The sequence below is a fragment of the Pagrus pagrus genome (assembly GCF_965226575.1).
Source record: "Pagrus pagrus genome assembly, chromosome: 10".
Lineage (NCBI taxonomy): Eukaryota > Metazoa > Chordata > Actinopteri > Spariformes > Sparidae > Pagrus > Pagrus pagrus.
Window position 1 is genome coordinate 27,140,968 of NC_140194.1, and position 26,773 is coordinate 27,167,740.

The 26,773-nt window shown below is 40.3% G+C and overlaps 1 protein-coding gene across 3 annotated transcripts in view; it reads right to left on the minus strand.

Annotated features, from left to right (window-relative positions):
- Positions 1–26,773, minus strand: part of LOC311264260 (UPF0606 protein KIAA1549) — a 40,906-nt gene that overhangs the window by 9,927 nt on the left and 4,206 nt on the right. For 2 of the 3 annotated variants that reach the window (XM_084364990.1, XM_084364988.1), the window contains exons 3-14: positions 13,647–15,824; positions 13,430–13,518; positions 12,443–12,602; positions 12,209–12,339; positions 10,799–10,991; positions 10,595–10,654; positions 10,340–10,485; positions 6,985–7,162; positions 5,873–6,057; positions 2,001–2,236; positions 1,035–1,171; positions 98–112 (exon numbers count right to left, since the gene is read on the minus strand). In XM_084364990.1, coding sequence (XP_084221116.1) covers positions 98–112; positions 1,035–1,171; positions 2,001–2,236; positions 5,873–6,057; positions 6,985–7,162; positions 10,340–10,485; positions 10,595–10,654; positions 10,799–10,991; positions 12,209–12,339; positions 12,443–12,602; positions 13,430–13,518; positions 13,647–15,824 — 3,708 coding nt within the window. The remainder of the gene's footprint in view (positions 1–97; positions 113–1,034; positions 1,172–2,000; positions 2,237–5,872; positions 6,058–6,984; positions 7,163–10,339; positions 10,486–10,594; positions 10,655–10,798; positions 10,992–12,208; positions 12,340–12,442; positions 12,603–13,429; positions 13,519–13,646; positions 15,825–26,773) is intronic. The other variant, XM_084364989.1, reaches the window with a different exon arrangement.

Sequence of the window (26,773 nt, forward strand, 5' to 3'; positions counted from 1 at the left end):
GAGAACAAGCTCTGCACAAAACTACCACAGAAACAAACACACAGCTGCTGGAGGTCAAGCCTCAGGAGACACAGACGGAAAGAGGACAAACTCTTACCAATTCTATTCTTCCCTGCAAACCACAACAGAAAGGAAAAAGAGTTTCATTAAGTCGAAGGAGATCAAATAGAAGAACCTATGGTAGAAGAAGTTACTGTTATGTAGATAACAAAACAAAAACAGCCTAGTGAACTGAAGTCTGGCCACCGTGAGTGTTGTTTAAACTTTTAGAAATGAAAAGAAATATAAAAGGGAGTAGCAAACAGAGAGAGGGAAAGGAAAGTGAGTTGTGTGGGAAGATGCACTTCTAAAGCTGATGAAAGCGTCTTTTTGTGTCAGAGATGAGACAGGAAGGTTCTGATGAGGAGAAAACACACTGATCAAAAACACAGGCTGAATGAGCAAAAAGACAGACGCTTCATTACATAATACTGAGCATGTCTCATATACAACCCACTTCTAAACATTGTGGCAAAGCATATACAGTCCCATGGAGAGATTTATCAAAAACAAAACAGAGACCATTCCTGCGTGGGTGAGTCAGGCTGCAGACTGTGTGCCTGACTACCTCTGGCTCCAGCACGTACTCTCTGAGTGACATTGCAGGCTTGAATCTATCAACAAGCTGTCAGATGAAGTAACTTCAGCTATTTTTCCCCCCCTATTCCCTACTTCCTCCTCTGTCTGGACTTCTTACCACCACAGTAAAGAGTTCCAACCAGGTGTTTCTTTTACCTTCACTGTCCCCCTCTCTAATCTACATGTCACTGATTGGGTTGACGCAGCACTTTTCCCCAACCTTTGTCTTTTTTCACCACTTTAGTCTCCCCTGCCCTGAATCTGGCCCTCTTTTCAATCAAATCACACAAGCTTTGGTTGCTCTCTCTTTATCTCTTTATGTCTGCCCAATCCCTTCAGTTTCCTCCTTCCCCTCCCCCTTAGCATTCACTCTCTGTGTTTGGAGGAGTGATGTGAGCGTTGCCAAGGCCACTTGCCATTTAAAACATTGATGGGGACTTTACGGGTCTGCTTGCTGTCGTTGGGCGTGGTGTGGGCTCTCAGGTTCTCCTCGGTTGATTCCCGCTCGCTGGAATGGTCACTTACCACCGAGTCACCGTCAGACGGCGAGATCCTACCCAGAGAAGACACGTATGAATAATAGAAGCCCAAGAACACACTAACATGCTGAATTGCCATGCATGAATGAAAAAGAAAGGTAAAAGCTGGGGGGAGTCTTCTAAGAAATGATTATACGATTTAAAGCTTTAGAGTATTTCCACTAGCAGAATAATTACATTCCCAATTATTTCTCTGGTACAACTAACAAGTGACAGTAAAAACCAACAGGTATAAATAGTATTAGTAATAGAAGTGTTTTGATGTAATATGGGAGATGTTGATAATGGACTGAAATCTCTATGAAACCCTGCTTTGTGTTTATTGGAACTAGTAAAGATATTACGTGCATTTTCTCATAACTTAATATAAATGATATAGACCAACTGACAGAATGCAAGAGTGACACTCCTTTACTGTCTAGTGCATAAATAATTGATCAGAGGATCTGCCAAAAGCTTTTTTGTCTGGTTGACTGACTGTCCCAGTTGAGGTGAGTGAAAAATCAGAGCGATGGGCTTCAAAACAAGCCCTGTTAAACATCTGAATACATTTCTAAATGTCTGTATCAGGTAAAGGGTTTAAACCAACTGTGAGTGAGCAGATTTTGCGACAAAGTTCTGCATTGAGAGACATAATATAATCAGAACCCAGTGTCTGTAAAACACTAGTCTAAAATGGACTGCTAGTGCAAATTCTGGGCCTCTTCTTGGTTTTCTGTTACGTCACCCCTGACAGCTTAACCTACATAGACAACTGATGCAATTTAATGTTCCCATTTCTTCATATTCATTTGAAATCATCGTAAACAGTTTCTCCTGCGTGCACTAAAAAGGAGCACTGACCTGTCTCGTCTACGACCGCTGCGGGACGCCTTGGTGGAGGAGGCAGAGTTTTTGGATATTGGAGTTGGAATCTCCCCATTCTCAGATGGACTGAGGCCATCTTTAATGGACATGGGCAGGGGTCCAGGGCCAGGCCCTGGCGGGACGGGCTCCTGAATCACCATTACGTCATCCTTACCCTGCTGGCCAAGGTGCAGCTTGGCAAAGTCAAAGCCTTTCACACTGGGAGCCTGCAACTGAGGGGCATAAGAGATGGAAAGAGGGGAGGAAAAAAGGAATGGAAAGAAAGGTGGAAAGACATGTGGCAGAAGCTATTTAATGACAGGGACGTATTCAATAATATGGTAATCATCATTTTAAAGTGGAATCATTAATCTGCGGTTTAAACCACAGTGGCAGATTCAAATTCTCTCTGGACCAAGAGTTGTGAGTGAGTGAAGTGACATCCAGATTGATGGACAGACGGGTTTTGAGTACATTATTAAGCTGATGACTGATAGATGGGTCTCCATGAGGGAGACTCAGACAGACAGGCATCAATGAATAAAGAGACAGAATATGAGGAAAAGGGACAAAGAGAGATGTGGGGAGACATTGAGCTGCTTCCTTCCTTTTGCAGTGGCGGGGGATGGAAGCAGTGAGACTGTTTGAACGTGAAGCCCCCGGGACTTTCAGACAGCAAAAGAAGTCAACAGAGGATGTCAGATCTCTACTCAAACTCTGGTCCTGAGACACTGAAATGTGTATACAAGAGAGGGTAGGAGTGACATGACATGTTCCTGTTAAATCTCTCAATTATACGTGCACTTGCTGACTTTACTGATGCAAAACTGTCTGGCTTAGGAAAGGCTTGTTGGTATAAAACTGCTAATCCAGTGTGATGCTTGCCAGTATGAAACTGCTAATCCAAACACACACAGAGAGAGAGAGAGAGAGAAAGAGAGAGAGAGAGAGTGTGTGTGTGTGCATGTTTGTGAGTGCTGCTCTCCACGGCATACAAACAAGGCCAGCCATTGAAAAAGCTGCAGCTGAAATAGGAAGAGCTGTTTCATTATAATTAAAACTGAATGAAAGAAAACACACAGCTACTGATATCTCCCACACATTACACTTGCTAATTACTACTTAGCCTGGTTTAATAGTAAATTGGGGAATCACAACAAACAGTTGATACACACAAAATGACTTCACAACACAAATTCCTCAGGATCTAAATAACTATAAACACACCAATACTTCGGTCCATGGGGAAATCCAATATTATGTGTCATACTGGATTTCCTGTTTCTGGACATCACGGGTCAAGCAGGATCCTACTGTTTATTAACGCAAACACGCACTAGTCGCTATGGCTACAGAACAACGTATACCTCCTCCTTGGCTCTCCTCCCTTTAGTTATCACTTTAGTTCTGTCTTCTTTCTTCATCTCCCCTTTTTTCATTATCATTGATTTGCTCCCTTGACTTCTTTGCTCTTCTGGCTTTTTTTTGAAGCTCTCCTTTGCCTTATCTTTGTCCTTGTCTTCTTCTTCTTCCTCCTCTTCTTCTTCTTCTTCTTCTTCTTCCTCCTCCTCCTCCTCTTCTTCTTCTTCTTCTTCTTCTTCCTCCTCACTGCTCATATTCTCTTTGCTCTTAGAAAGAGCTACTGGACTCTAAGTAGAAGTAATGATGAATAGCATAAATATTTGGGCTGTGCTCCAGTACCCATACTACCATACTATTTAGTGTGCCAAAAAAAGAATCTAGTACATCCCAATAAATAGTGTGCCAAATGCAGTATGCCAAAAATACCAGGAGGTCCTACTGCATCCAGTCCGATTCTTTAGTATGCAAGCCAGAATGCCTTTCTGGACATTCTGACCCACAATGCTCTGTGCGGATGAAGATGCAACACATCAACTGAGCCAGCGACAGATGACAGCTGCTGTCAAATTTGCATACTTTTTCTTTTTACTTAAAACTATATTTATGAGCAAGCTAGTCAAAGTTCAAGGCACAATTTTATAATGAAGTAGTAAGCTCCAGTTATGCATTCTGCATGTAGCAGTACGTATTTTATAAGGGTAGATGCAGAACTTACTTACAGTAAAAAGAAATGCTATATTTTATGCTATATGCATATGCTTTGGAACACTGCTATCAAGTGATGATGCTATTGTCTCTGTATGCAACATATGAAAAAGAAAATCAAAAGCTCCACCATTAACTATTGACTACTTTATATAACTGTGCAGGATTTGAACAACCACGGCAAACACATAAACTAGGTCTCATCTACATCTGCTAGAAACCACCAGACAATGCTCTGTACCTTCCCTCTTTTAACCTCCTTCTCCTCCTCCTCTTCTTCCTCCTCCTCCTCTTCCTCATACTCCTCTTCTTCTTCCTCATACTCCCCCTCACTAAAATCTATATCCTTTCTAGTTGGAGGGAGAGTCTGGAGAAGGGAGGTCGTTGATTCTCTGAATGAGGTAGTGGACTGAGAGAGGGGGAGCGGTGTTCAGTGACAGATGATTGTGTTAAGCAGAGAGAGCAGGCTAAGTGAGTGTTACTTCTGCACATTAGATTTATTGCATCAAATCAACATGGAGTGGTTAAGCTTTGAAGTTCAGCTCAACCGAGTAAAAATGCAAGTTTGGGGAGAAAGATCAACGATAAGTCAGTAGGATCGAAAAAAACACAAAACACTACTTTCAGTTATGACAATAAATTAGCATTACAATATAGTATATTATATACTTGACCCTGTTAAAGTGAACTTATGTGTTTCAGACTATATAACCATTTTATCATTATTTATTAAAACATTTTATTCATCAGGATGTACATTATCTCAAATAATGGACCTCAAAGAACAGAATACATTTCTCTTGTATCAATTAACTTCAGGGCAAAACGTGCTTTAAAGAGAAAGAGGCATTACGAAGAGATGGAGCAGCTCCATCGCAGCCACGTGTCCTTCTTTCTATTTCAAGTGAAGGCAGAGAGGAAGGACGAGCTTTTCAAACGTCACAAAATTAAAATAAAATGAGACAAAGGGGAACTGAAGGGCAGGCTTGTTGGTGCATTAAGCGAAAGAGGATGTATAAAAAACATCAAAACAGTTTTAAATAAAATAAAAGAGCAGCCCTTTTTATGTACTAGCAGCATCATGACTTCTAATTTAGCCCATGTCCTTTAATAAGTCTCTCTTCTGGGATCATTAAAGTTTTACTCAGCCCCATCTAAAAGAAGGACTGAACTCCAGACTCTGTGCAGTCCTACAGCCCATTCATGGCAATGACTGATACACCTAATTAATTATCTGTTCATTTGGATATAAAAGGGATCTCATTTTTCCAGCTTTCCACATCAGCTACTTTGAATCTTTCTATGCAGGATACAGTAATGTTTGGAGAACTGGTTTGACCATTAACATAATTTAGGATAATATAACCTGAAATACATACAGCAGCAAGTTGTTAATGAACAGTGACTGTCAGCCACCATTGGCCTTGCAGTTTTGAACTGTTCTTAAAATAGATGGTCCAGTGACTTTGGGAGATAAACTCATTCGCTTTCTTGCAGAGAGTTGGAATAGAGGACAGATACAACTCTCATAAGCAACTCAAAATTAGACATGTAACATCTTGTTTATTTCATCTGTGCACTCTGTAATTTAAAACCACATACTGTTGTTTTATGAGCAGTTACATGATGGAACTTTTTTGCTCCTAAAATGTCAAACTATTCTTATAATGTCACATACCAACACCTACTCTGCTGATTGTTTTTCTTCCTGATGACTGATTTAACAACCCTGACTGTGGTGCCAATTTTAAGCACTGACATAACAAAGTCAGACGTGAAGTCAGACAATGATGGGGCTTTACCTTTTGTCTCTGCTGAATGGAGGTCATGGCATCTGGCTGGAACTCCAGCTTGTCTGTCCGACACAATTTCCAGTACAGGATAGAAATGATGACGATGACCACGACGAGGGGGATCACCACCCCGATGACGATCCACAGGTTGGTGTTCTCAGCATCAGAGGGTGAGGACGTCACCTTCTCTACAGCTATAGAGGAAAAGATTAGGAGCATTTTCAGTTGAGTTTCAGGCACAAATATGCACATACCATCCATACTGAGTCATTTCATTTGTGTATGTGGGCCAATATTTGAAGCATATCCTTTAATTCCCTTTAAGGAAATTCACAAACACCTTGAGAATGCAAAGCTAAACATATCATTGGAGTGCTGGCTCTTGTCTCACTGCTCTAATTTTCAATGTAGACCTTCATTAGTTTTAATTAACACTCACTTCTTCCCCTGGGAAAGTACCAAAAGAGAACACAGTCAGCACAGACACAGAACTCCCTTGAGGGGCTCTCATTAGGCCTTCATCCCTTGTTTAGATTCTTAATGAGCAAGACAGGCTTTTGGTACAATGTGTACAGGGGGAGGTAATTAGCTCAAATGTTAGTATAAACATACAAAGGACCACACAAAGCCAGGAGTTAGCTTGTATCCTTTTTTCTTATAAGGAGTTCAAGAACAATTTTCCTAATAATGAGTCCTTTCTCTTTCTTCCTGTATCAATCTGTTCTCGCACTTGTTTAGCTCTACTTAGTTAAGTACAACTATACCTTGGGAAGCTACCTTGCACTGTGCAATTGGCACAAAAAGCAACATCCTATGTAGTACACTGTATTTCAAGTCAAATATCAGTAAAAGAAAACAATGGTTACAGTAACAACAATAAAGTTAAATAACTTGTTTTAATAAATAGTGGAGTCCATTCTTTTTGGTCTACAGCTATGGGTGAAAACATCATTTCAACTCAATGCCAGCATCTAGAAAATGGCAGTGACTTAGTGCCCTGCTCTACAATTCAGCAATGTGAAGACTTGCGGACATGGCAGCTTCATTTTAGTTTGTAGACGTGGAGGACCATCATATGCTGTTCTTGAAGGTCAGTTAACTACTATGCAAGAGGTACTCACGCTGTGCCAAAATGCCCTGAACACGATATCCCAAGACGATGGCGGCCCTTTGAACGTCCATGCTGTTGAGGAGGTTGGCTGCTTGAACTGCAGGCATCCTCTCACCACCGGGACCCTCCATGAAATACACGATCTCCAAGGGATGGTCTGCACCCACCAATCGGCTCGCACTTACAACCTGGGAGGGGAATGAAAGGAGAAAGGTACTTTACCCAACCATCTCCATGAAATCATGAGTTAATGCAGATGCATCTATACAATAGATTCTATACAAATCTCCAATACCTAATAGGATGTAAGGCCACCATTTGTCAACAGAGCAACTTTAATCCATGTCTGAACACTGTTATCCAAGTCAAGATAAAAGAGATAAAACTCTGTTTCCCATAAAAGTACAGGAAGTTTAAATCTGGCAGTTGGTGAGATCATAGGAGACTCTGACTGCATCCTTGACTTCAAGAGATCGCTTCAGTTTGTTTACCCATGTCTTTGGGGGGGATTAGTTTGTTGGAATAATAGTGAAACATTTATTGTCGCAGTGCCATATATTCCTTTGCTGTCATACAGTTACACAAAGCAATCAACAGACTGACTTCTACAAGATGGCTGCCTGTACTGTCCAAAAACGCTTTTCAACAGTTGGCAGACATCATGGCATCTCATGCTTTTTTCCAAACATAAACATGTCCAGATGTAGGAAAACAGCTGAAGGACACTCATTAAACCTTGTTACTGATTGCTCAGGGTCACAGGCTCCAAACTGACACTTTTGTGGTTTCTAACAATCATTTTGTTAAAAGTCTTTATGTTTCTGTTGATGAACTGTCTTTTCTTTGCTTGTTACCATTTGTTTCTAAACGCACATAACAATGCGTGGACTACTATTACCTTCAATTTAAGTCCATCAGAATCAATACTAGTTATGTTGACATGTTTTAATTTGGATGTACCCGTCTGTAAATATTTCATGATTTTTGGCTAATAGACTCAAACAACTGGAAAAGAAGTGCTTCCAAAAATGAACAGAGGGTCCATGGAAGATGAGGTACTTCACTCTCTATATTAAAACTGGAATGTCTAATGAAGGGCATAATGAGCAAAGTGACACATTTTCAGTAATAAAGATGACTTTTTAATGGAGAGTGTGGTACCTCATTTTTGATAAAACCCTGAAAGATGAATCATTTTTGACTTTTGCGTTTGCTGAAACCACAGTTCAGGCACCAACTATGTGGCCTCTTTCGTACCAGATGCTGGAGTCAAATTTTATATTTAAGCCCCTGATAAAACATTCCTGTGAAACTACATATTTAGTGGTTCTCTCTCTTATCTGTCTGATCTGATCTGACAAGGCACAGAAATAATGAAATGTTTTAATTGTACTGTCTGTATTTGTATTTAACCTAACATGACAAATGTGTAACTGCCTTTTACATGACCATTATTTAGTCTACTTTTTTGTGTAGTTTTTATGTACACAAAAAGTCTACATGCACCGATACACACTCAAATATATGATGATAGCACACTCATGATATATCAACACACGTTCTTCTATTCCCGTTAGAGTATTCATTGTTGAAATATTTCTCCACGTTGTCTAATATGCCTGTGTGTGTGCGCAGTCTCCCTCTGGGTGCCCTGAGGCGCAGTGCTGTCTGCTGTCTGCATTACTGGAAAGAGTAAAGCGCAGGTCATGCCTGGGTTGACACAGAAAAACGGCTGGGCCGGCTCCCTCATCCAGGGTCTAATCCAGTCCAAGCACGGTTATTAGAGTGGAAAGATGGCAGCGTCAATGTGTGTGTTATCGCACGACCCCAAGTCAACCTCCTCTTTTATCTGTCTAGGCAGACTCATAAGGTATTCTCATAGTTGACAACACCATGCTGATTCTGTCATGACGGTCTAAGGCATCTGTTTGCGTCTATGTGTGTGTGTGTGTGTGTGCAAATCAGTAAGACAAAACATTCTTCTAAAAATGCAGACACTCAGTCTGAGTCATCTTACTCTCATTATATCCAACAGACACTCAAAGGTGAGTCTTTGAAACGTAAAAAAAAAATGTCAATGTCAAATCATTTTGAAAGGTAGACAGGATACCAGAGCCTAAATTTAGAGCCCTAATCTAAGCACAGACACTAAAGGTTCACCACCAATATTTTTCTGAACTGGTTTGTTGGTTTTATGGAGGCAACGATGCATGAGGCAGAAAGGTCAGAAAGAGTGAGGCAGGTACTTATCCATGGATGGTATTTATCATTCTGACAGCCCCCGTTTAAAGACCACCATATGCACTCCGACTTCATGAGGTCAGATCAAATATGCATCCCTTGTCTGCCACAACAAGTCTCTTTTATCTGAGTTTTTTGCTCATCCTGCTCTGCTGATTTCTGAATCTTTTAACTTGCCCTGTCTCTGTATTGCTCCCTCCTTAATGGCTAACCTCTCCACAACAGAGACACTCTCTTAATCATCCCAACTGCAGGATACAGACAGAGAAAGAGAAACAATTAATAATTGATCTGCTCTTAGCAGCTCTGTGGCTCACAGGAGCTCGCATCAAGTAACAGGACCGGAGAAATGAGGAAGAGGAGAAAGAACAAGGACTCATGAGGTTGTGGTCTTTGAGTGGCTCGCCCCTGGGCTGAATGGGATGCTGTTGCCATGGAGACAGAGCCCTATCCTGTCCCCTTTGAGATGAGCAGAGCAGGTGCGAAGCGAACCCACAAAAGCGAGAGCCTGATTAGTAAAGCAGTAAGGCCTTTCAGTGGTTCCAAACACTGCAGCGCTCACATAATGAGGCCTCAGTACTCAGGCAAGGTAGTTAAGAGAGAGCTTGCATCAGGGAATAGTGATATAATGGTAAAAGAAGGGAAGCTTTTTCTAGATTTAGTAAGTAATCCGTTAACACACTTCCTGTTAAAGAGTTTTGAAAGTTTTGTTGTGTAATGAATAAGAAATTAAACTGTTGTATATTGTTTGCAGAGAAAGGCTTTGCGAAGATATTGTATCTTTAACAAACACAACCATGTGTGTCTTAACATTAACTTACAGCTTAGTATTGAGTTTTAAAGTGTATTTATGTTATTTTAAAACAAATAAAAAAGTCTGTTTCTTAAGATGAGACAATTTTGACTTGTTTTTATTTTAGATTTCATTGTATTTGTGACATTTTAAAACAGAAAATGTTAAAATAAAGGAGACAACCAAAGCAGTTGACCATTTTAAACTGCAAACTTCTATTTCATACAAGTGAAATTATTTAAACTTAAAATATCAGAGGCTTGATTGTGTGCTGTGTGTATCATCTTCTCCAAAGGCTACGAAGATGTGAAAACATACATAAATACAGTACCTGAACACTGCTGTTGCCTATGGTGGTGGCTCTCTTAACACGTCTGACTAATCCCATCGCCTCCCCAAGTAACATGGCCACCCGGCGCTCCATGTTGGCTTGGAAGGTCCTCTCACTCACTTTTTGGTCCAGCACACCCAGGAGCACTATGTACACAGACAACAGAAAAAAACATACAGAGTGTCCACACACAGGGTCTCAAATGGAAGCAGCTGAAGCAACTTTTCATCATGCAAACAACTGAAACTGTCATACCTGTTCTAACCCACGAGGAGCGAAGCACCTGGCTGGTGTTTAACTCTGGATAATGAAAAGCTGTTGGGAAAGTACACAATGTTGTTAACTTAAGTTCATTGTTGGTGATCAGACCTATAAAACACAGCAGCTATAACAGCAAAGGTGACATTATGAGTAAGTGCATATATCTAGAATATAGAGAGACAACTTTGCAGTACTCACGCTCAGCAATCTGCAGCACAGGAAAGCCCATATAATAGCTGAATTCCACCATTGTGAGCTTCATCAGAGCATTACTGACCTCTGACCCCATCACGTAACCTCTTGTACCGCGTACAGTGAAGGTGATGTCCACCGGCTGCCTCACTAGCCGTTGCTCCTGATATTTAGGAGCAGCCATGGTGATGTTTATAATCTGAAACACGTTAAGACAGAGATGCACTGTTCAGAGGACTACAAAACTGCCAAATTCTACAAATTCTGCTGTTGATGTAGTTTCTAGCAAAGTTGTTTGTCTCTTAAAGAGTTATAAGCCTGAAAACCATTGGCTTCAGTGATTGGAAAGTAGAACACAAAATTGGGCAGTGTGGCCAGGGGCACAGCTTGCTCCGTGTCCATAAAACATTTCCATGCTACAATAACTGCTTGATTTAATCCTTACATTTATTCCAACTAAAAGACTATAATACAGGCATCAGTGTAATAGGATTACACAAAACTCTACTGAAGCCAACTAACCACATAGCCAAATAAGCTCTTTATTAACAAACAGTAAGCGCCTTTGATACTCAACAACTAGAGCATGAACTCTTTCAAGCAAATGTATCCAAGTATCCTGGGGTCTTGTTCATGACTGATTTCAAGATGGAGAAAAAGATGAACAGGAGGACTGTCCACAGTGACAGAGAGCTGAGCTTGAAGGTGCCTGAACCTTCACCTATGGTCATTACCTCAGCATTGTGGCCAAAAGTGGATATAGCTGAGCAAATGAGCATCCTTTGCCGGTATTGTGTGCTCCCAGGTGGACAGACAAAAGAAGTTCATAGTCAAATAGCCTGTCTTTTGTGTTGGAAGGCCAAGTGAGGGGCTCTGGGCATCTTATCAGGATTAGACAGATACAGATTGGGAGAGTGATCTCTTGGCTACTATGTATACCATGGTTATATTGCCACCTAGGCCTGATACATTATGGAAAATGAATGGAATAATAGATTTAAGCACAAATCTGATTCTGGCAAACCAAACTAGTAATTTAGGTCTTAGAGCGAACAGTGATCTTAATATACTATGTTTGTTTGACCCCCCAGGCAACCATTTCTGGCACCATTCATTAACTGAAATCCAAAAGCCTCAACAATTGTGATTAAACAGAACAGCCTTGTACAGTAACAGTACAGTCAGCAAACAAACAAAAGGTCCTGCACAGTGTAGCAATCCATTTTTTTCACTTCCTTTGTGAGACAAAAAACTAAACTTTACAATTGTTCCACCAGACAGGGGCTATTATTCAGAAGGCTCAAGCTTATCACCACTGGGTCATTCAGCTTAGTGGTTCAAAGCCACAATGAAACCCTAATGAAAACATCTCATGTGAGGCTACTCAATGCTTCCCTGTGTTCCGGTCCCACTCACATGCACTGTGAAGTTGGTTGATTCCTTTGAGCGCCGACGCACTTCTGCAAAGGCCATGGTCAAACCTTTCTCGATGCTCTCACTGAAGTTGCAGAAACGCACATCAATGTGATTGGGAACAAACTGCAGCACTGCAGAGTCAGGACAAGAAGAGTCAAGTTTCAAAGTTAAAGGTTAACACAAACAATTTAAACACTGAAGACAAGACAGCCTGTAGGTTGAAAGGTCATTTACCTGTGTGGATTTGATATTTTTTGTCTGGTGTTGTCCAGTTGGGAGACACAGACAGGAAGCGGCGCCCAGACCTTCGCAGAGCATTGATGACAGATATGGCTGTGTACACAACTGGACCAGACACCACCCGAAACACAAACCTTGGTGGAGGATCCACAACCTTCACAGACAGAATATGTCATAGACAAATCACCCATTACAGTAATTCATTCTCAGTTAAGCAGCTTGGGTTAAATAAGCAGCTGATATTTTTGAGAGGTCATCTGGTCTTGTGGAACTTGATGTGACTTGTGACTACTCCTGTGGTTTTTTTATCACAGAACCACTGATAAAAAACTCAGGAAGTGGTCTGCCTTCATGGTTCATCTGCATCACTGTGATGCACACAGGGTTGTGCCGCAGGACTAGAACAGGACAAAGCGGTGAAGAGATCGGGACTGAACACAGCCTCTGCAACCGATGAAGGCAAGTTTCACAACAGATAATACAGTACAGAGGTGATTTAGCACTCTGACCAGGACTATTACCACTTTTACACAAAAATTAGCACATATATGCAGGTCTTTTTGAATGCTGGCAAACTCGCTAAAGATATTTATTTCACTCCTTTCCCATTGCCAGGAAATGAGTTTGCCCCAGGAGTAAATGTTGATAAACACCTTCACACTGAAGACAAATGCCAGATGTTAGTGTGTTTTTGTGTCCAGTGTGATATGGGTATATGACTACAGGGACGAGGAGACACGACAAGCAGGGATGGGGGAGAAGGGAGAGAGAGGTCAGTCATTACCAATCATTAACGTGAAGAAAACAGCATCTAGGGTGGGGAATTAGGGATTTATTTTGACTACACAAGTGATTGACAGTGGAAAGACAAATCAAGATGGTTTTGGTGAGTCTGATTTTTTTTTTGTCGAGTTTATATAAAGTTTGCTTAATCGATGAGTTTACAGAGCAACTAAGTTCATCAACCTGAGATCAGTTTACCTGCAGCTCCACTGACTTGTTGAATTCTGCTTTCAGTATGTCTCTCACTTGAGATTTGGCATATCCAACAGTGGCCCCAGAAGGAAAACCTTCAGAAGAAAGCACAAGAATAGTTATATTTCAATATTCATACTTTAAATTCAATTTACAGTTTTAAGTAAATTTGCACACATCGTGCATGTGGATTACATTAAACACATTAAATGTCTTTATTTACCAATTTTGACTAAATAAGCAGGCCTGTCATAGCTGCAGAGGTATGGCCTTGATGTTGTCACTGTAGTCGTGCTCTTTTCACCGGTGGTAGAGATGATGTTGACACTAGTTGAGGCTTCAGTGGTGGCAGTAGTTCTAGCTGTGGCTTGATGAGAAGTAGTGGTGGCAGTTGTAGTTGTGGGTACAGCAGACACTGTATTAGCTCCACTGCTAGTTGGGATCAAGGTCATTGTGGCTGGGATGTCAACTCCATCTTCAGTCACTGCCTGATCACCCAACACATCCGGGGGTACCAAAGTAACATTGGACATGGGTTCAGTTGAAATAAAAGTGATATCAAGAGTTTGTTCAGTTGTAAAAGTAGAGTCCTGGAGTGTTAATTCTGTTTCATCAGCAGTGGCATTGGCAGCAGGCTCAGTGGGAACAGAGGAGAAGGCTACGGTTGCAGTTAAGACAGGAGTAATGTGTATGGTACTTTGTGAGATTGACTCTGTAAAAAACCAATGGACATCTGTCAGAGAGGAAGGAGACATTACATCATCTGGCAGCAGAGGCGTGGCTTCTGTTAATGCAGTGCTGCCCAGGCCAACAGTAAATGTAGGTGAAGACCAGTCTGTGGTGGGAACCTGACCATCCAAGGTGGAAGAAGAGGGCTCAAAGAAGTGGGTTGGGACTATGGAAGGATCCAGAAAAGGCTCAGAGGCATTCATCAGCTGAGGACTCTCCTCTGTGGTTACTATTGGGGTTGATTCATCATGAGGCTCAAACCCTGACAGATCACTGGAGGACTCTTCCTCAGTCAATTTGGTATCATTGCCTACGCTGTTGGTGGGTGTGATGTCTGTAGTACTGATGGACACCACAGTCACGTTCCCTCTGTGTTCGGCTCCAGTGTCAGAACTGTTGTTCTCCTTGGACAACTGGGTGGTGTAATACTCCAAGCTATTCATGTCAGGTAAAAGGACATCTGTCGGGTGAATTGTGAAAGGATCGGGCCAATCTATGTCTGATGCGTCAGGTATATCACTGTTATCTGAGGGAGTAGGTTCCAGTGTATAGTGAGTTGTAGAGGAAAGAGAGGAGGGATAAGTGGTTTTTAGCGGATCAATGGTGCTGTATGCCGTCATGAGGCTGAGAGAAGGTGAGAGATGAAGAGGACGCAAGGACGAAGGGTATATACCCACTCTGGAAGGAAAGGATGTGTCATAGCTTTCTGTATAGTCCTCCAGATCATACGTGTCAGAGGGCACCTTGGTGACAAAAGAGTAGTCGTTTCCATCTGAATTTAAGAATGACATTGTCTCCAAGTAATCCCCAGACCCCCAGTCAAACTCCATGGTGTTGGTGGGATAGAAGTCCTCTGGAGAGACTTCAGTGGGTTCAGATGAGGGTGAAGTAGGGTGTGGGACGATGAAAGGCACATTGTAGCCAGGGGCCAGAACCTCATCTGGGTTGTATAGCATGTTTATGTCATGTGCTGGTTTGTTATCCACTAAGGGGGCACTGCTAGGGCGCAGCTGGTTCACATCCAGGATATTACTGTAAGATTCATCTGCTGGAGAGTCAGCAAAAGCCAATTTGTGAGGCTCAAGAGACTGACCAGGAAGTGAGGTCATGATTGCCAATGCTTGCTCTGAAGCACCACCCTTCTGCTTGCTGAAAGTTGCTTTCTGCTCAGAATTAAGACCTAGCTGAGGTGTTGTTGACCTTGTTAAAGCAGAGGGGCTTAATGATGTTATGGATCTATTTGATTGAAGCTGCAGCTTGGATCTTGTAGGCATTGAAGAGGGAGATTGCTTGGCAGAATTTGCCCTGGTCAGCTTCCAGTCTGTGGAGAGTTTAGCTGGTGCCTCAAATTGTGGACTGGACTCCAACACAGGTTCAGAGGGGTTTAATGATGGAGTGGAGAGAGAATGTGGTTCTTCTTCTGCAAGGAGGTCACTAGCTGTGACGGATTTGGAGTTTTCAGAAGCAACATGTCCCCACTGAAAATGCGTGATGTCGGCAGTCCTGACTTCATGGTTTGGTTCAGAAATGGATGGCAGGGCACCAGGTGAGTCTGGGCTCTCAAAGGCAGTGTGATGTGAGGCTGGTAAGGCTGATGGTGATGACCCTGTTGAACTTGGAACACCTCCAAGAAATCCCATGGGGTGATGTGTGAAGTCCGAGAGAGACTCATCTGCAGAGGAACAAAGAGAATGCTTCAGTTTAGCGTTGAATAATAGAGAGATCCATGACTGACTTGAAACAGTGTAAATTACAGGACTGTTTAAATTAGGCTGCTTCTATTAACTGTTGTCATTCCCACACACAATCTGAATTCTGTTACTCGCCAATATACATTCAAATATAACTTAATTAATACTCAAACTGATATATCTTGTGCCCACAACTTCTGTATGTAAATTATTTATATATTAATTGTTGCTTTTATAAACATGACATAACCTGTTTAGTGTCTCCTCTATTGTCTTTTTGTAGCAGCAGTGGCACAGGGTAATTTTTGGTTTTTGTTCTGTTTCCACTCCTGTTGGTCTTAGTTTTGGTTCTTGTGCTATTGGTAAGCACTGTTGTTTAAATGTAGTGATTTGATTTGCACTGGGCCTGATGCTTGTTTGTGTTTTGTTTATTTTGTTTTGTTATCTAGATTATAATATGAATTTCCCATTTTATCTAGCTGTGGTGGTTATATTTGTATCTTTTTACTGTGGTGGACCACCACCCCTGAATGAATATAGAAGAAGCACTGCTGTTAATCTGTTATCAGCTTCAAGATTCAATCAAATGTAATTTCATCACTTTCGGCTAAAATAGTGTTGCCAAATTGTTCACCAGAGAGGCAGGATGAGACTACAATAACTTTGCATGGCAGACAGACAGGCGCCCTGCAATAAGCTATTATGTATAACCGGACATGAACAACAAAGACATTACATCAGTGGGATAACTTTAATTTGGAAATAAAATCTGTGTAAGGCACCTTGGGCCCTACATGACCAAAATGAAAATTGATCTGTGAGGAAATAATAAAAAATATTGGACGTGCTCACAAGGACGTCTCATAGGATTACTATTCATCATGAGATGAGGGATCTCTGGAGCAGAGTTCACACTGATATAGAGACTATATAGTGCAGTAAGACACTCGAATCTGTAGGAGAAAGCAGTGGTGCGTTGAGTATGTTATATGTAACCTTGGCCTATATTTAGATAGAATCAATGCTATATTGACAGAGGATTTTTAAACAGCGAGTATTGATACAAAGGGAAATTTGAGATCTATGAAAGAGTGTGGTTGATTTACCAGAAACCAGCTATTCATCCAGCTCATTCTACTCCATGTAACTGCTATCAGACTCCTGAAAAAAGTGAATAGACCTGATCACTCCTGATTTGCTAAAGTTGCTACAAAATGGAACCATTAGTCCTGAGAAAAATGCCATTAAGGCATAAAGAAACAGAGGCCGAGACTCTCTGATAATAAAGACCATGCAAGGCTAAAATTACGTGGACTCATAATAAAAGAATTAATGACTGTTTTCCTCACTTCCAGTTTTGAACTACAGTAAGGGAATATGCTGACATGCATGCACTGACCATATGTTCATAAATGAATGAGTGGTCGTCCTGGCTCAGCTTTCCGATGGCCTATGCGTTTTACTGATGCACTCCAGGGAGAACATCTCATATCCTTTTTAATGGTGCCTAACCTCGGAGTGATGGATGGTGAAATTTTCAGCTGATCAGGAAGCAACTTCACCTCTTACACAAAACATTGAGATCCTTAAGGGTGACATTAGACCAGCCAAATTTTAGAAATGGCAAATGTGACTTATGCAACATGTTTGCAACTGAATTCGAGTGCCAAAGGCGTTTCTTTCCATATTGCATAACACATTATGCATGATTTAATTTGGGAAGTGTCTTGATTACACTACATGGTCAGTAGGGTCTAACTTGTTTGAGAAAGGAAAGGAACAAACTAATTGATAAATTATTCATGGTAATAGTCCTTTAACACTTCCATGCTGTAAACATTTGTCTTTTCTGTATTCTAAAATGTTTTTCATACAACTAAAGTTTTGTTGTTCTGCTGAATGAAATCTATACACATGGCTGCCTCCAAAGTACTGAAGCACAGGAGCTGTAGCAGATAAACAGGACAAGATAAAGGGAGATGAGTTAAGCTGCTTGCTAACAGTAGAGAAGATTCTATCTTATGGTTCTTCGGGTTATAGATGATCAGATTGAACCATAATGCGTGTATAAAGAGTATACAAACACAAAGAAACCACATCAAGAAGAAAATGCACAATAATTCTGTTAAGCTCAAAACAGGCCACATGTCTTAAATCTGTCCTTGAAAGTAGGTCTTGAACAGAGCAGGACTTTGAAGGCACTATTATTGCCATTGCCAGAAGCAAGCCACCGACAGCCTCTACATAGTGAGTCAGCAGCTGTTGGTAATGATGCTGCTCTTTGTAGTGAACATCAGTTCTGCACAATCATACACACTTGAAAATAGCCACAGTATCAGCCGAGGGAGACGACTATTTTTAACACAGGGAGCACAAGACAGATCACTTATAAAAAGCATCAACAAAAGACAATATACTTCTGGCACGTCATCTTCAATTTACTGCATCGCTTCATACAAGCAGACTGCCTCTGGCTTGGCCCAGGAGAAAACTCCCAACTTAATTATAACCTACACTGGTACCTTAATTGAGTCAACATGCTATTAAAACAGAGCCCATTGGAAAGGACTTGGGAAAGGGAAAGCCAAGACTTTCTTTCTGAAGGCAAGTCTGTGCTGCACATTCTCCAAACTACCACACAGCTCCTTGTCCGTTGAGCCAAGTGTTTGAACCCCCGGGGATGTATCACACAGCTGGGCTGATGCACTCACAAACACATGCACATTCTGGGCAGACCGAAGCCTGCTCTCAACCATTAAGCGGAGGATCAAGTTGCCTGTTCTTTACAGGCTGTTTAGTGATGGCCTGATTTCTCAGTTTCGTGGTTAAGATATAAATAATCACAACAGAGAAGCACAAAAAAGAGAAGCCATAGCGTCTGGTTAGCTGTGCTCTTCTCCAGCTAATTGTTAGTCTCAGCTATGTCAGTCCAAGCATAGTATTTAAAAAAACAGAAAGTGGCCAAAGTGAATGTGTTTGTGGTACTCCGTTAACTGAAACCTTATACTACTAACCAACTCAGACTTGGCATTTTGCTGTAAATGGAGCCCGACCGATATATCAGATGACCGATATTATCGACCAACTTGCCTCTCAAATATATATCAGTCTTGGCTTACATGTTGGCTGATATGCTCTGATATTAAGATTTATTTCAAGATTATAATGCAGAAAAAGATATTTGGGATAAATTGTAATTATCAAATTCTCAGTAAGTGTTTCAGTGCACTGATGGCATTTTAGACTATAAAGTTTGCTGATAGACTGTAATGTCCTGCCTCTGTTACAGTATATATCTCTGTCACAAGTGTTTGATGACCACATTTGTGGGATCATTGCAAAAAATCTGTGTTTATCAGCGTTTATATTTATCAAATGTATACATGTTTATAGATATTGGGATTTCTTACTTCCTTATATTGGCATTGGCATCTGCCCCAAAAATCAAGTATCGTTCAGGCTCTAGTTGTAAACAAACGCACATTTTGAATGCTAGAAACACATAACAGAACAAAGACTGTACAGACAAGCTCTGTATTAGACCATGTTTTTGTTTGAAGAACATGCTGATGTTTGAGGTCATCCTGTGGTATATGACCCCAAAATGTCACCTCATGTCAGCACAGCCCTGCAGTGAAAAACTAATACATTTATAGTCACATTTAGGACATTTAACCACGCATGAATGGATGAAAAAGCATCCAGTTAATTAAGACAGAGACTTCTACTGGCAGGTGATTAATGATAATACTGATAATTGTACTTAAACCTGACTGGTACCTGATTTTATGAGCCGATGCCAATGCAAATATTAGAATGTAAAAAAATTCAGATTTTGACATATTGGCTGATGTACACACATTGTGCAGTAATTCCTCAAATGTGGTTATCAAAAACTTGACGAAGATATCTAAAGGAGGCAGGACATTACAATAACTTGTCTAAAATGACACCAGTGCACCGTAACAGTAAACTTACCTGGAATTTAATAATAAATTATCCCAAGCATCATTTTCTGCATTATAATCTCTAAAAACAAGAGTTTTCATATATTAGGTGACATACGTATGTGCCAATAGAAATATATCTGTAATAGGCCAATACCAGCACAACCGTCTTTTAATTGTGCCGAATTACAACCACAGTACATAGTGGAACCGAAATGCAATGCCCTCTTTCAAAATAAAGCACTGTGTTGAAAGACATTGCTGAAGTTAATCTCACCTTCATTGGGTTGCAAAAAATAGTGACAAAAATATGTTCACAAAAATTATAACTGAAACTATGCTAGGTCAAAACTGAATTATGATTACAGAAAGAACTGGCTGGCTGTTCTTAATAATTAAGCAGGCATGGTCTTACTATGTGATGGCTTATCTTAGGTAATGACAGTCAGAGCTCAGCACGACAGACAGCAGCCAGGCAAAGAGCAGGTGAGACTGGGCTGGATTGAGGCTGACATTACAGTAAGCAGAAACTGACAAAGGCCTTCAAGATCAGGCAGCGCTGCCACCTGTCCCAAGAAACACGAGTGTGTCACGCTTGGCTGGCTGCACATTGTTGGGCCTGTCCACGAAACTAAGCACTGAGACCCATGCAGAGGGAGACCTTTAAATATCAGGTCACGAGAGCAGAATATCAAGTGCTCAGCTCAAAATGAGTGGTCCAGTTTTTATTCTGTCTTCCTAATCTCGCTCCTGCAGTCAGTCACCTTTTCTCTTTCTGCAACATGTGAGTCATTTCCACAAAAGATCATCATTCCACTGCCAGTAAGCACTCATTACAGGAAAGGGTGAGGTTGTTAATGCCTTATCGATAAATCATATGTCTAGTTTATAAATACTCACATAAGCAACTTAAATAAATAATGTCCTAATTCTTCATAAAGAAGTTATCTCCTTGTAAAAGACATGAATGAAAAAATATGGCACAGTCTCATTACTCTAGCGACACTGAAGAATTAATGCAGTGAGATTTTCATTTATTCATTACATGAAAAATCCCACGCTAATGAGACTCCATTTCCATTCATCAGGCCTTGATGTGTCTTTAAGCCTAGACTTGGTCTAATGAATAGCTGCCTTGTACATGTGCCGTAACAAATTTGCATTTGACCAAATTAACAAGTTAAGAAATGCCACAAGTCTCTTCTTATTTACTCTGGAACTTCTACTATACTGTATGTGGCTTATAAACAGTTATTGTTTGTGTGCTATTACCTTTACTAATTAATCACTCACATGATGCACAGCAGTGCCTGACAAGTAAGTGGAAGCATTACCAGGGGTTGTTTTCAATAAAAAAAAGAACTTTGTTGTTCCCTTAAAGTTGGTTTCAAGTGTCTTTCTGCTGTGAAAGTGTTTCCAGCTATGACAGCTGATTCAGTGAAAACCCATTTGTCCATATTTAAGCAGATAATAACACAAAAATAATGCCCTTCTTGTGGCTTGGTTGGTTTGTTTTGCTTCCGTCATACATCCGGTTACAGGCTTGGATCTCTGCCAGCAATCATGTAAAAAGGATCCTGAAAAGAGGGGGATTATTACTGCTGTCGCCTGATCTGATGTTCCTTTATAAAGTCCCCACAATGGGATGGAACAGGGTAGAGAGACTGTGCTGAAGGCGGTCACAACTTCAGGCGTCGGAAATAGCACTAACCCATTTACCCAGGATGGATATTGCCAAAAATCTTATCAGATCATGTATTGGATCATCACAGCCCTCCACTAACCCATATATGTGTTTGACTGTTTAGAATAGCTCTACAGAGGCCCAGTGTGTCTAAATAAACCAATTATTGCCCATGAAAATTAAGACCGCAAATCACTCTGGTGCTCTGATGGGCAGCACAACTTTGTTTTACTTGCCTAATTTTACTTTGTTTTTTGTTAAATTTAACCTTTAAATAATGCTAACAGTTTGTTTCTTAAAGGGCAGTCACAATGGGGAAACACTTAATGGGTAGCCTCCTCCAACAAGTGGATGAAAAAGAATATACTGAGGTAAATCTCAGAATACAGAGGACAAGAAATGCTTTTCTTTGACTATTTGCAGTGCAGTGCAGCTCTTTTGCATTTATATTTTTATCATAAGCTAAACCATATTGCACTGGTACTTGAACATGACACATGCATCAAAGTTTGGATGTTCATTTACAAATATCTATACAAGACTTTTTAATTCAGATTTCTCTGTTATTAACAATACATAAGAATTCTATTTTTTGTACACAGTACATTGGAGACTTGAATAAAGCCTGCAACAATGAACACAAACAACTCCTCCAAATCCTCAAAGTAAGATAAAATGTGATTTTGGCTTTGCTGTCCTCTCATGTGTACTGATACCAAGGCTGAAACAGAGTTAACCTGATAATGCCCGTCTGCAGACAGCCCTTTGCTGATGTCTAGAATGTAATCATAGAAAAAACATTCCCCTCAACCAGAGCCTGCTCTCACATACTGTATGTAGAAAAAGAAGAATAAACTTGATCCTTGTCCTTTAACACGGTGAAATATTTGGGCAAGTGAGAGCTGACAGACAAAACTGTTAAGTTGGCAGCAGCATTTGCAGAGGATGAAAAGGACAAAAAATGTGTTTCTGCTTACATCTGCTCTAATAAAAGTGGTTGGGTAAAGCACAAATAAGATTTGCCTAGTGAAAGGTTGAGTATTCTCACTTTCTAGGAGCAAGAGACATTGTTTCGTAGCTTAAGGCAAGCTGTATGGGTCTCAGTATAAACAAATAACACGTGAATAGAGAAACATACACCACAAATATATGAGGTCCAACTTGATTGTTCAATACTGATACTTTGGCACACTTTATAAGAATCAACCCACATTTAATTATCACAATAAGGTTAGGCTATAGACGGTTTTAGCAGCTGTGAAACACAGATGTGTGCTTGTGTGTGTTGAGAAACCTGACATACCAATTCCAGAGTCCTCTAATGATATCATTTCCTATGTTTGCCAGACTCCTTATTGCAGAAAAAAGGGTAATTTAATGGTTGTATAATTTAAAAAGAAAAAAGAGGAGGGAGAAGAAAGGGTCTTTTAGTATTAATGCTAGCTAACTACAACCCCACACATGGTTCTGTTTTCAGCTAAGCCTGTTGCGTGACTGGCTCTTTTCAGTTGGCAGGGGCTGCATATGCTGAGTGCAGTCGAACAATCAAGATATGGCTGTGTTGATGTTTGGTTTATCGGGGAAGCTTTTAAGATGGGAAAGATCCCATTGTTTTTATCAGTGGAGTTCAATTAGATCAAGCTCTCCGCTACAGCTCAAGCAGCTCCCTCAACAGAAAAAGAAGATTGACTTCTATCATAAATCTACACCAGTTGCTTTCCGGTGCACTTACTTGTAGAATTTAGATTACATCAAACAGTAAACCATTACAGAACTGATTTAAATCAATAAAGCAAAGGTTATAAATATCATCAAAGTTTAAAAGCTAATCCAAATATTGCCCATATTCTCATAGGTCAGTAAAGGTAAAGCACGATATAAAGTTTTGTAATTGGATAGGTTTCCAGATCTACCGTAAATTAATTCAGCTGACTAATCTAGCCAAAAAATGAGAATGAAAATGGAGACCTGTATGAGGTCATGGCTGCACTTCATTGAATATTTATGGGACCCTTGTTTTGTTTTCCATAGGGAATACTTTTTAAGATAAGAGAAAGGGGAGCGCAAAAAGAGGGGGAGCAGGATAAGGGGGAGGGGAATAGTACAACAGTCCAATTGAGAAAGAGGAAGAGAAGTAACAGAGAAAGTGAGGGAATTTGAGTTAAGGTAAAGTAAGCTACAAAGACAGCTGACTTTTTAGTGAGTCTTCAGGGATTTGTTATATTTCGGGCTACTGTTTAACTTAAGTCCATAAAGGCTACACTATAGACATACATACTAACAGAGGTCTCCCCAGAATTCAAGGCTTTGATGGTAAGACCAATTTCAAGAGTGGATTTCGATGGTACAATGCCAATGTATCATTCTTTCAGAAAAGCCTGGCACCGCTGTGCATACAGTGACAAGCATATACACACAATTTGGGTACACTCCTTCACTTTCTGCAGTCCTGATTTTCTTCGAAAGACAGGAAGGCAGAGACTTGTAACCAGAGAAGCTCCAAGGACTGTGTCATTCAGCACCCTCCTCTACTTTGCCTCATTTCTCCCAGCACAGGCCACTCTCAGGCTTCAGGTCCTGGGAGAACTGACACTGTCTGCTGGGTTAGGTTAAACTCTCTGGGAGGGAAGCTGTTTTCAAAATGTCACTATGTGAGCAGAAATATGTGCTGGGTTAGGTGAAATAATGATTGTTCCTATTAACTAGTTCTGATGTTGAAAGGTCCAGACCAATATGATTTAGCCTGGAGTAGCTGAAAAGAGGCTGGGCTGAACCACACCATCTGCTCTGATAAATATATAAATAATCAGCTGCAGTTCATCAGAGCACAAAGTAATTTGGGCTCAGCACAATATGGCCTCAGTGTTGCCTTCTGTCAAATCATGAACTTTGAGTTGCTCATCTCAAGCTCCAAACACTGAAAGGCCGGCCTGAGACACTGTAAGTCAGGGAAATTAATTTGTAACCAATAAAAGTAAACAACTATTGTTTCTATCGCAGTCTAAGATATGTCAGAATCCTCAGTTTTACAGCTGTGATTATAGACACAGACAATTATGAATAACGTGATTTATAGTGATTCTTTAACCACACCAACTCAGATGCTCTTTTGAGTGCCTAACTAACACTACATGATATGGTGATAATATTAACTTTGTTGCTAAAACCTACATTTATAATTTGCAGTTAATGAATTTAATAAAACGCTAACTATAATCATTGTATACTTTAAATGCTAAGCAACAGATCATTTAACGTTAATCAATAGAAAACAAAACAGAAACAAACTGAAACATTTTATAACAACCATTACTAACAAATGGTAAATGCAGAGTTAATTAAACTTTAGTTCCTAGTTTTTTCATTGTTAACAAACAACAAACAAAATGCTTTATGAACTATTTATTAAGCAATGGTTAACTGATGTTAAAAGGTTTATTAACAGCAGTAATGACCATCCAGATAATGTTTATGCACCCCACGGCATTTATCAACAACTTACAAAGTATTATGAACATCAGTTGCAACTTTACAATAAACAACTGCTTAATACACAGTTTATACATTATTAAGTTATTTGTTATTTGTGTATACATTTTTAAGTTATTTAACTTGTTTAGTTAATTATAAATGTACCGTTTATTAACGATGGTTATTATAAAGTGTTACCAAACAAACAAAAATAAACAGTGGTGAGTTGTTTCAGTCCTTGATCAAATAAGACTGTTGTTCGACACAACATTCATTCTAGGTTTGGACAATCGTAGGATGCTAAAACTGCAGTGCAAAATTGCCTTGGTAAAACACGAAAAAGGGTACACAAAATCACTAACAGATGTAGATTCACAAGCCCCCGCTGTGGTACCTTTACATCACCACCTACCAGTATGATGCAGGTAATAGCAGACAACTGGAAAAAATTAGGTAAATGAAACCTTACAATAGCTGACTGTTTACTAACCCGGATGTGAAATTGTGAAAGATAATTATGGAAATAGATTAGAAATTGAAGGAATAACAAGAAAAAAATAAAAATATGTCCATCTGCTCTCATTGACCCATCCTTGACCAGCACAACCAAGTAACGCTGGGGACAGGCCAGTCAGTAGACAGGCAGGGTCAGTCACTGGCCGCTTCCCAATAGATCTTTCTGGTCAAGCTGCAGGCCTGGTGAGAGCAAAAGTACCCACTGTTTGGCTCTTGATAGGTTCTACCCATTGATCTGCAACTGGCTCCCAGCTCTAATGAATAATGAATGGCCATATTGTCATCCCACACAGATCACATTTCACGTGGCAACGGACTGCACTGGTAATTAGCCAGGACTTTGCTGGCCTGCAGCTTGCTGTGCAGAACTTGCCAGCCACTGCAGTGCAGAGAGAAAAACTGCTGAAGTGAAACTGCAAAGGTCACTTTAAGATATCACGTATAAAGTTTATAATTATATCCTTCATGTTTGTACAGATCTTTCATTTTAGATCTAGGGTATATCGATGGAAGTATTTCATCTACAGATATTGAGCATAGGGCCAGAAATACCGAGAGAAGTGGGGAAGAAAGAAAGAGGAAAATTACTGTATGATGTCGGGTCTGGAAGAACAATTATACGTAGGTCGCTATGCTCTATTTGACCTAGAAACTATAAAGTGTGCTTTTCTGAGTCTGTAAGAGGAAAGCTGTGTTGACTGGTGATTTCACTGTTGAAACAGACCATGGAAACACAGTTGTCATTCCGTGATTGAAGCGAACTGTACATGTGGAAATATGACGAACAACTCCTACCATGCAACAACTAAACATTTTGGGGCAAGAAGAGTTTTATAGGTGAATTTTGCCTCACGGACTAATTAAATATTTAGCTATGACAACACAGTAACACACTACTTTAAAACTGCAGTCTTGTGCAACAGGCAGTAATGTCCAAGCTGAAACTGTTTCTTCTTAGCTTAACCCAACTTAGCTCTGGTCCTACTTTATGCCTCTATTTCACTTCATGTGAGAAGATACTCAGTAAATCCTAAACAGCCATACTGGAACTTAATTTCCTGACATGATTTATCTAAAATAAAATAACTTTGTGTTTTAATACAAATAACTGGTAGCTGAAAATATAAGTCAGAATTCTTAAAATTCAATGTTCTGTTCTTTTAAAGGAATAAGCAAAAAAAAAAAAAAAGTAACCAGAGCAGGGATGACTCTTCCCCTGAATGTTTCAACAAGGATCAAAGATGGCCCAGTAAATCTGACATTAAAGGGGCTCTGTGGAACTTCTGTGTTGTGCTGGAAGCCGGTCGTTAGC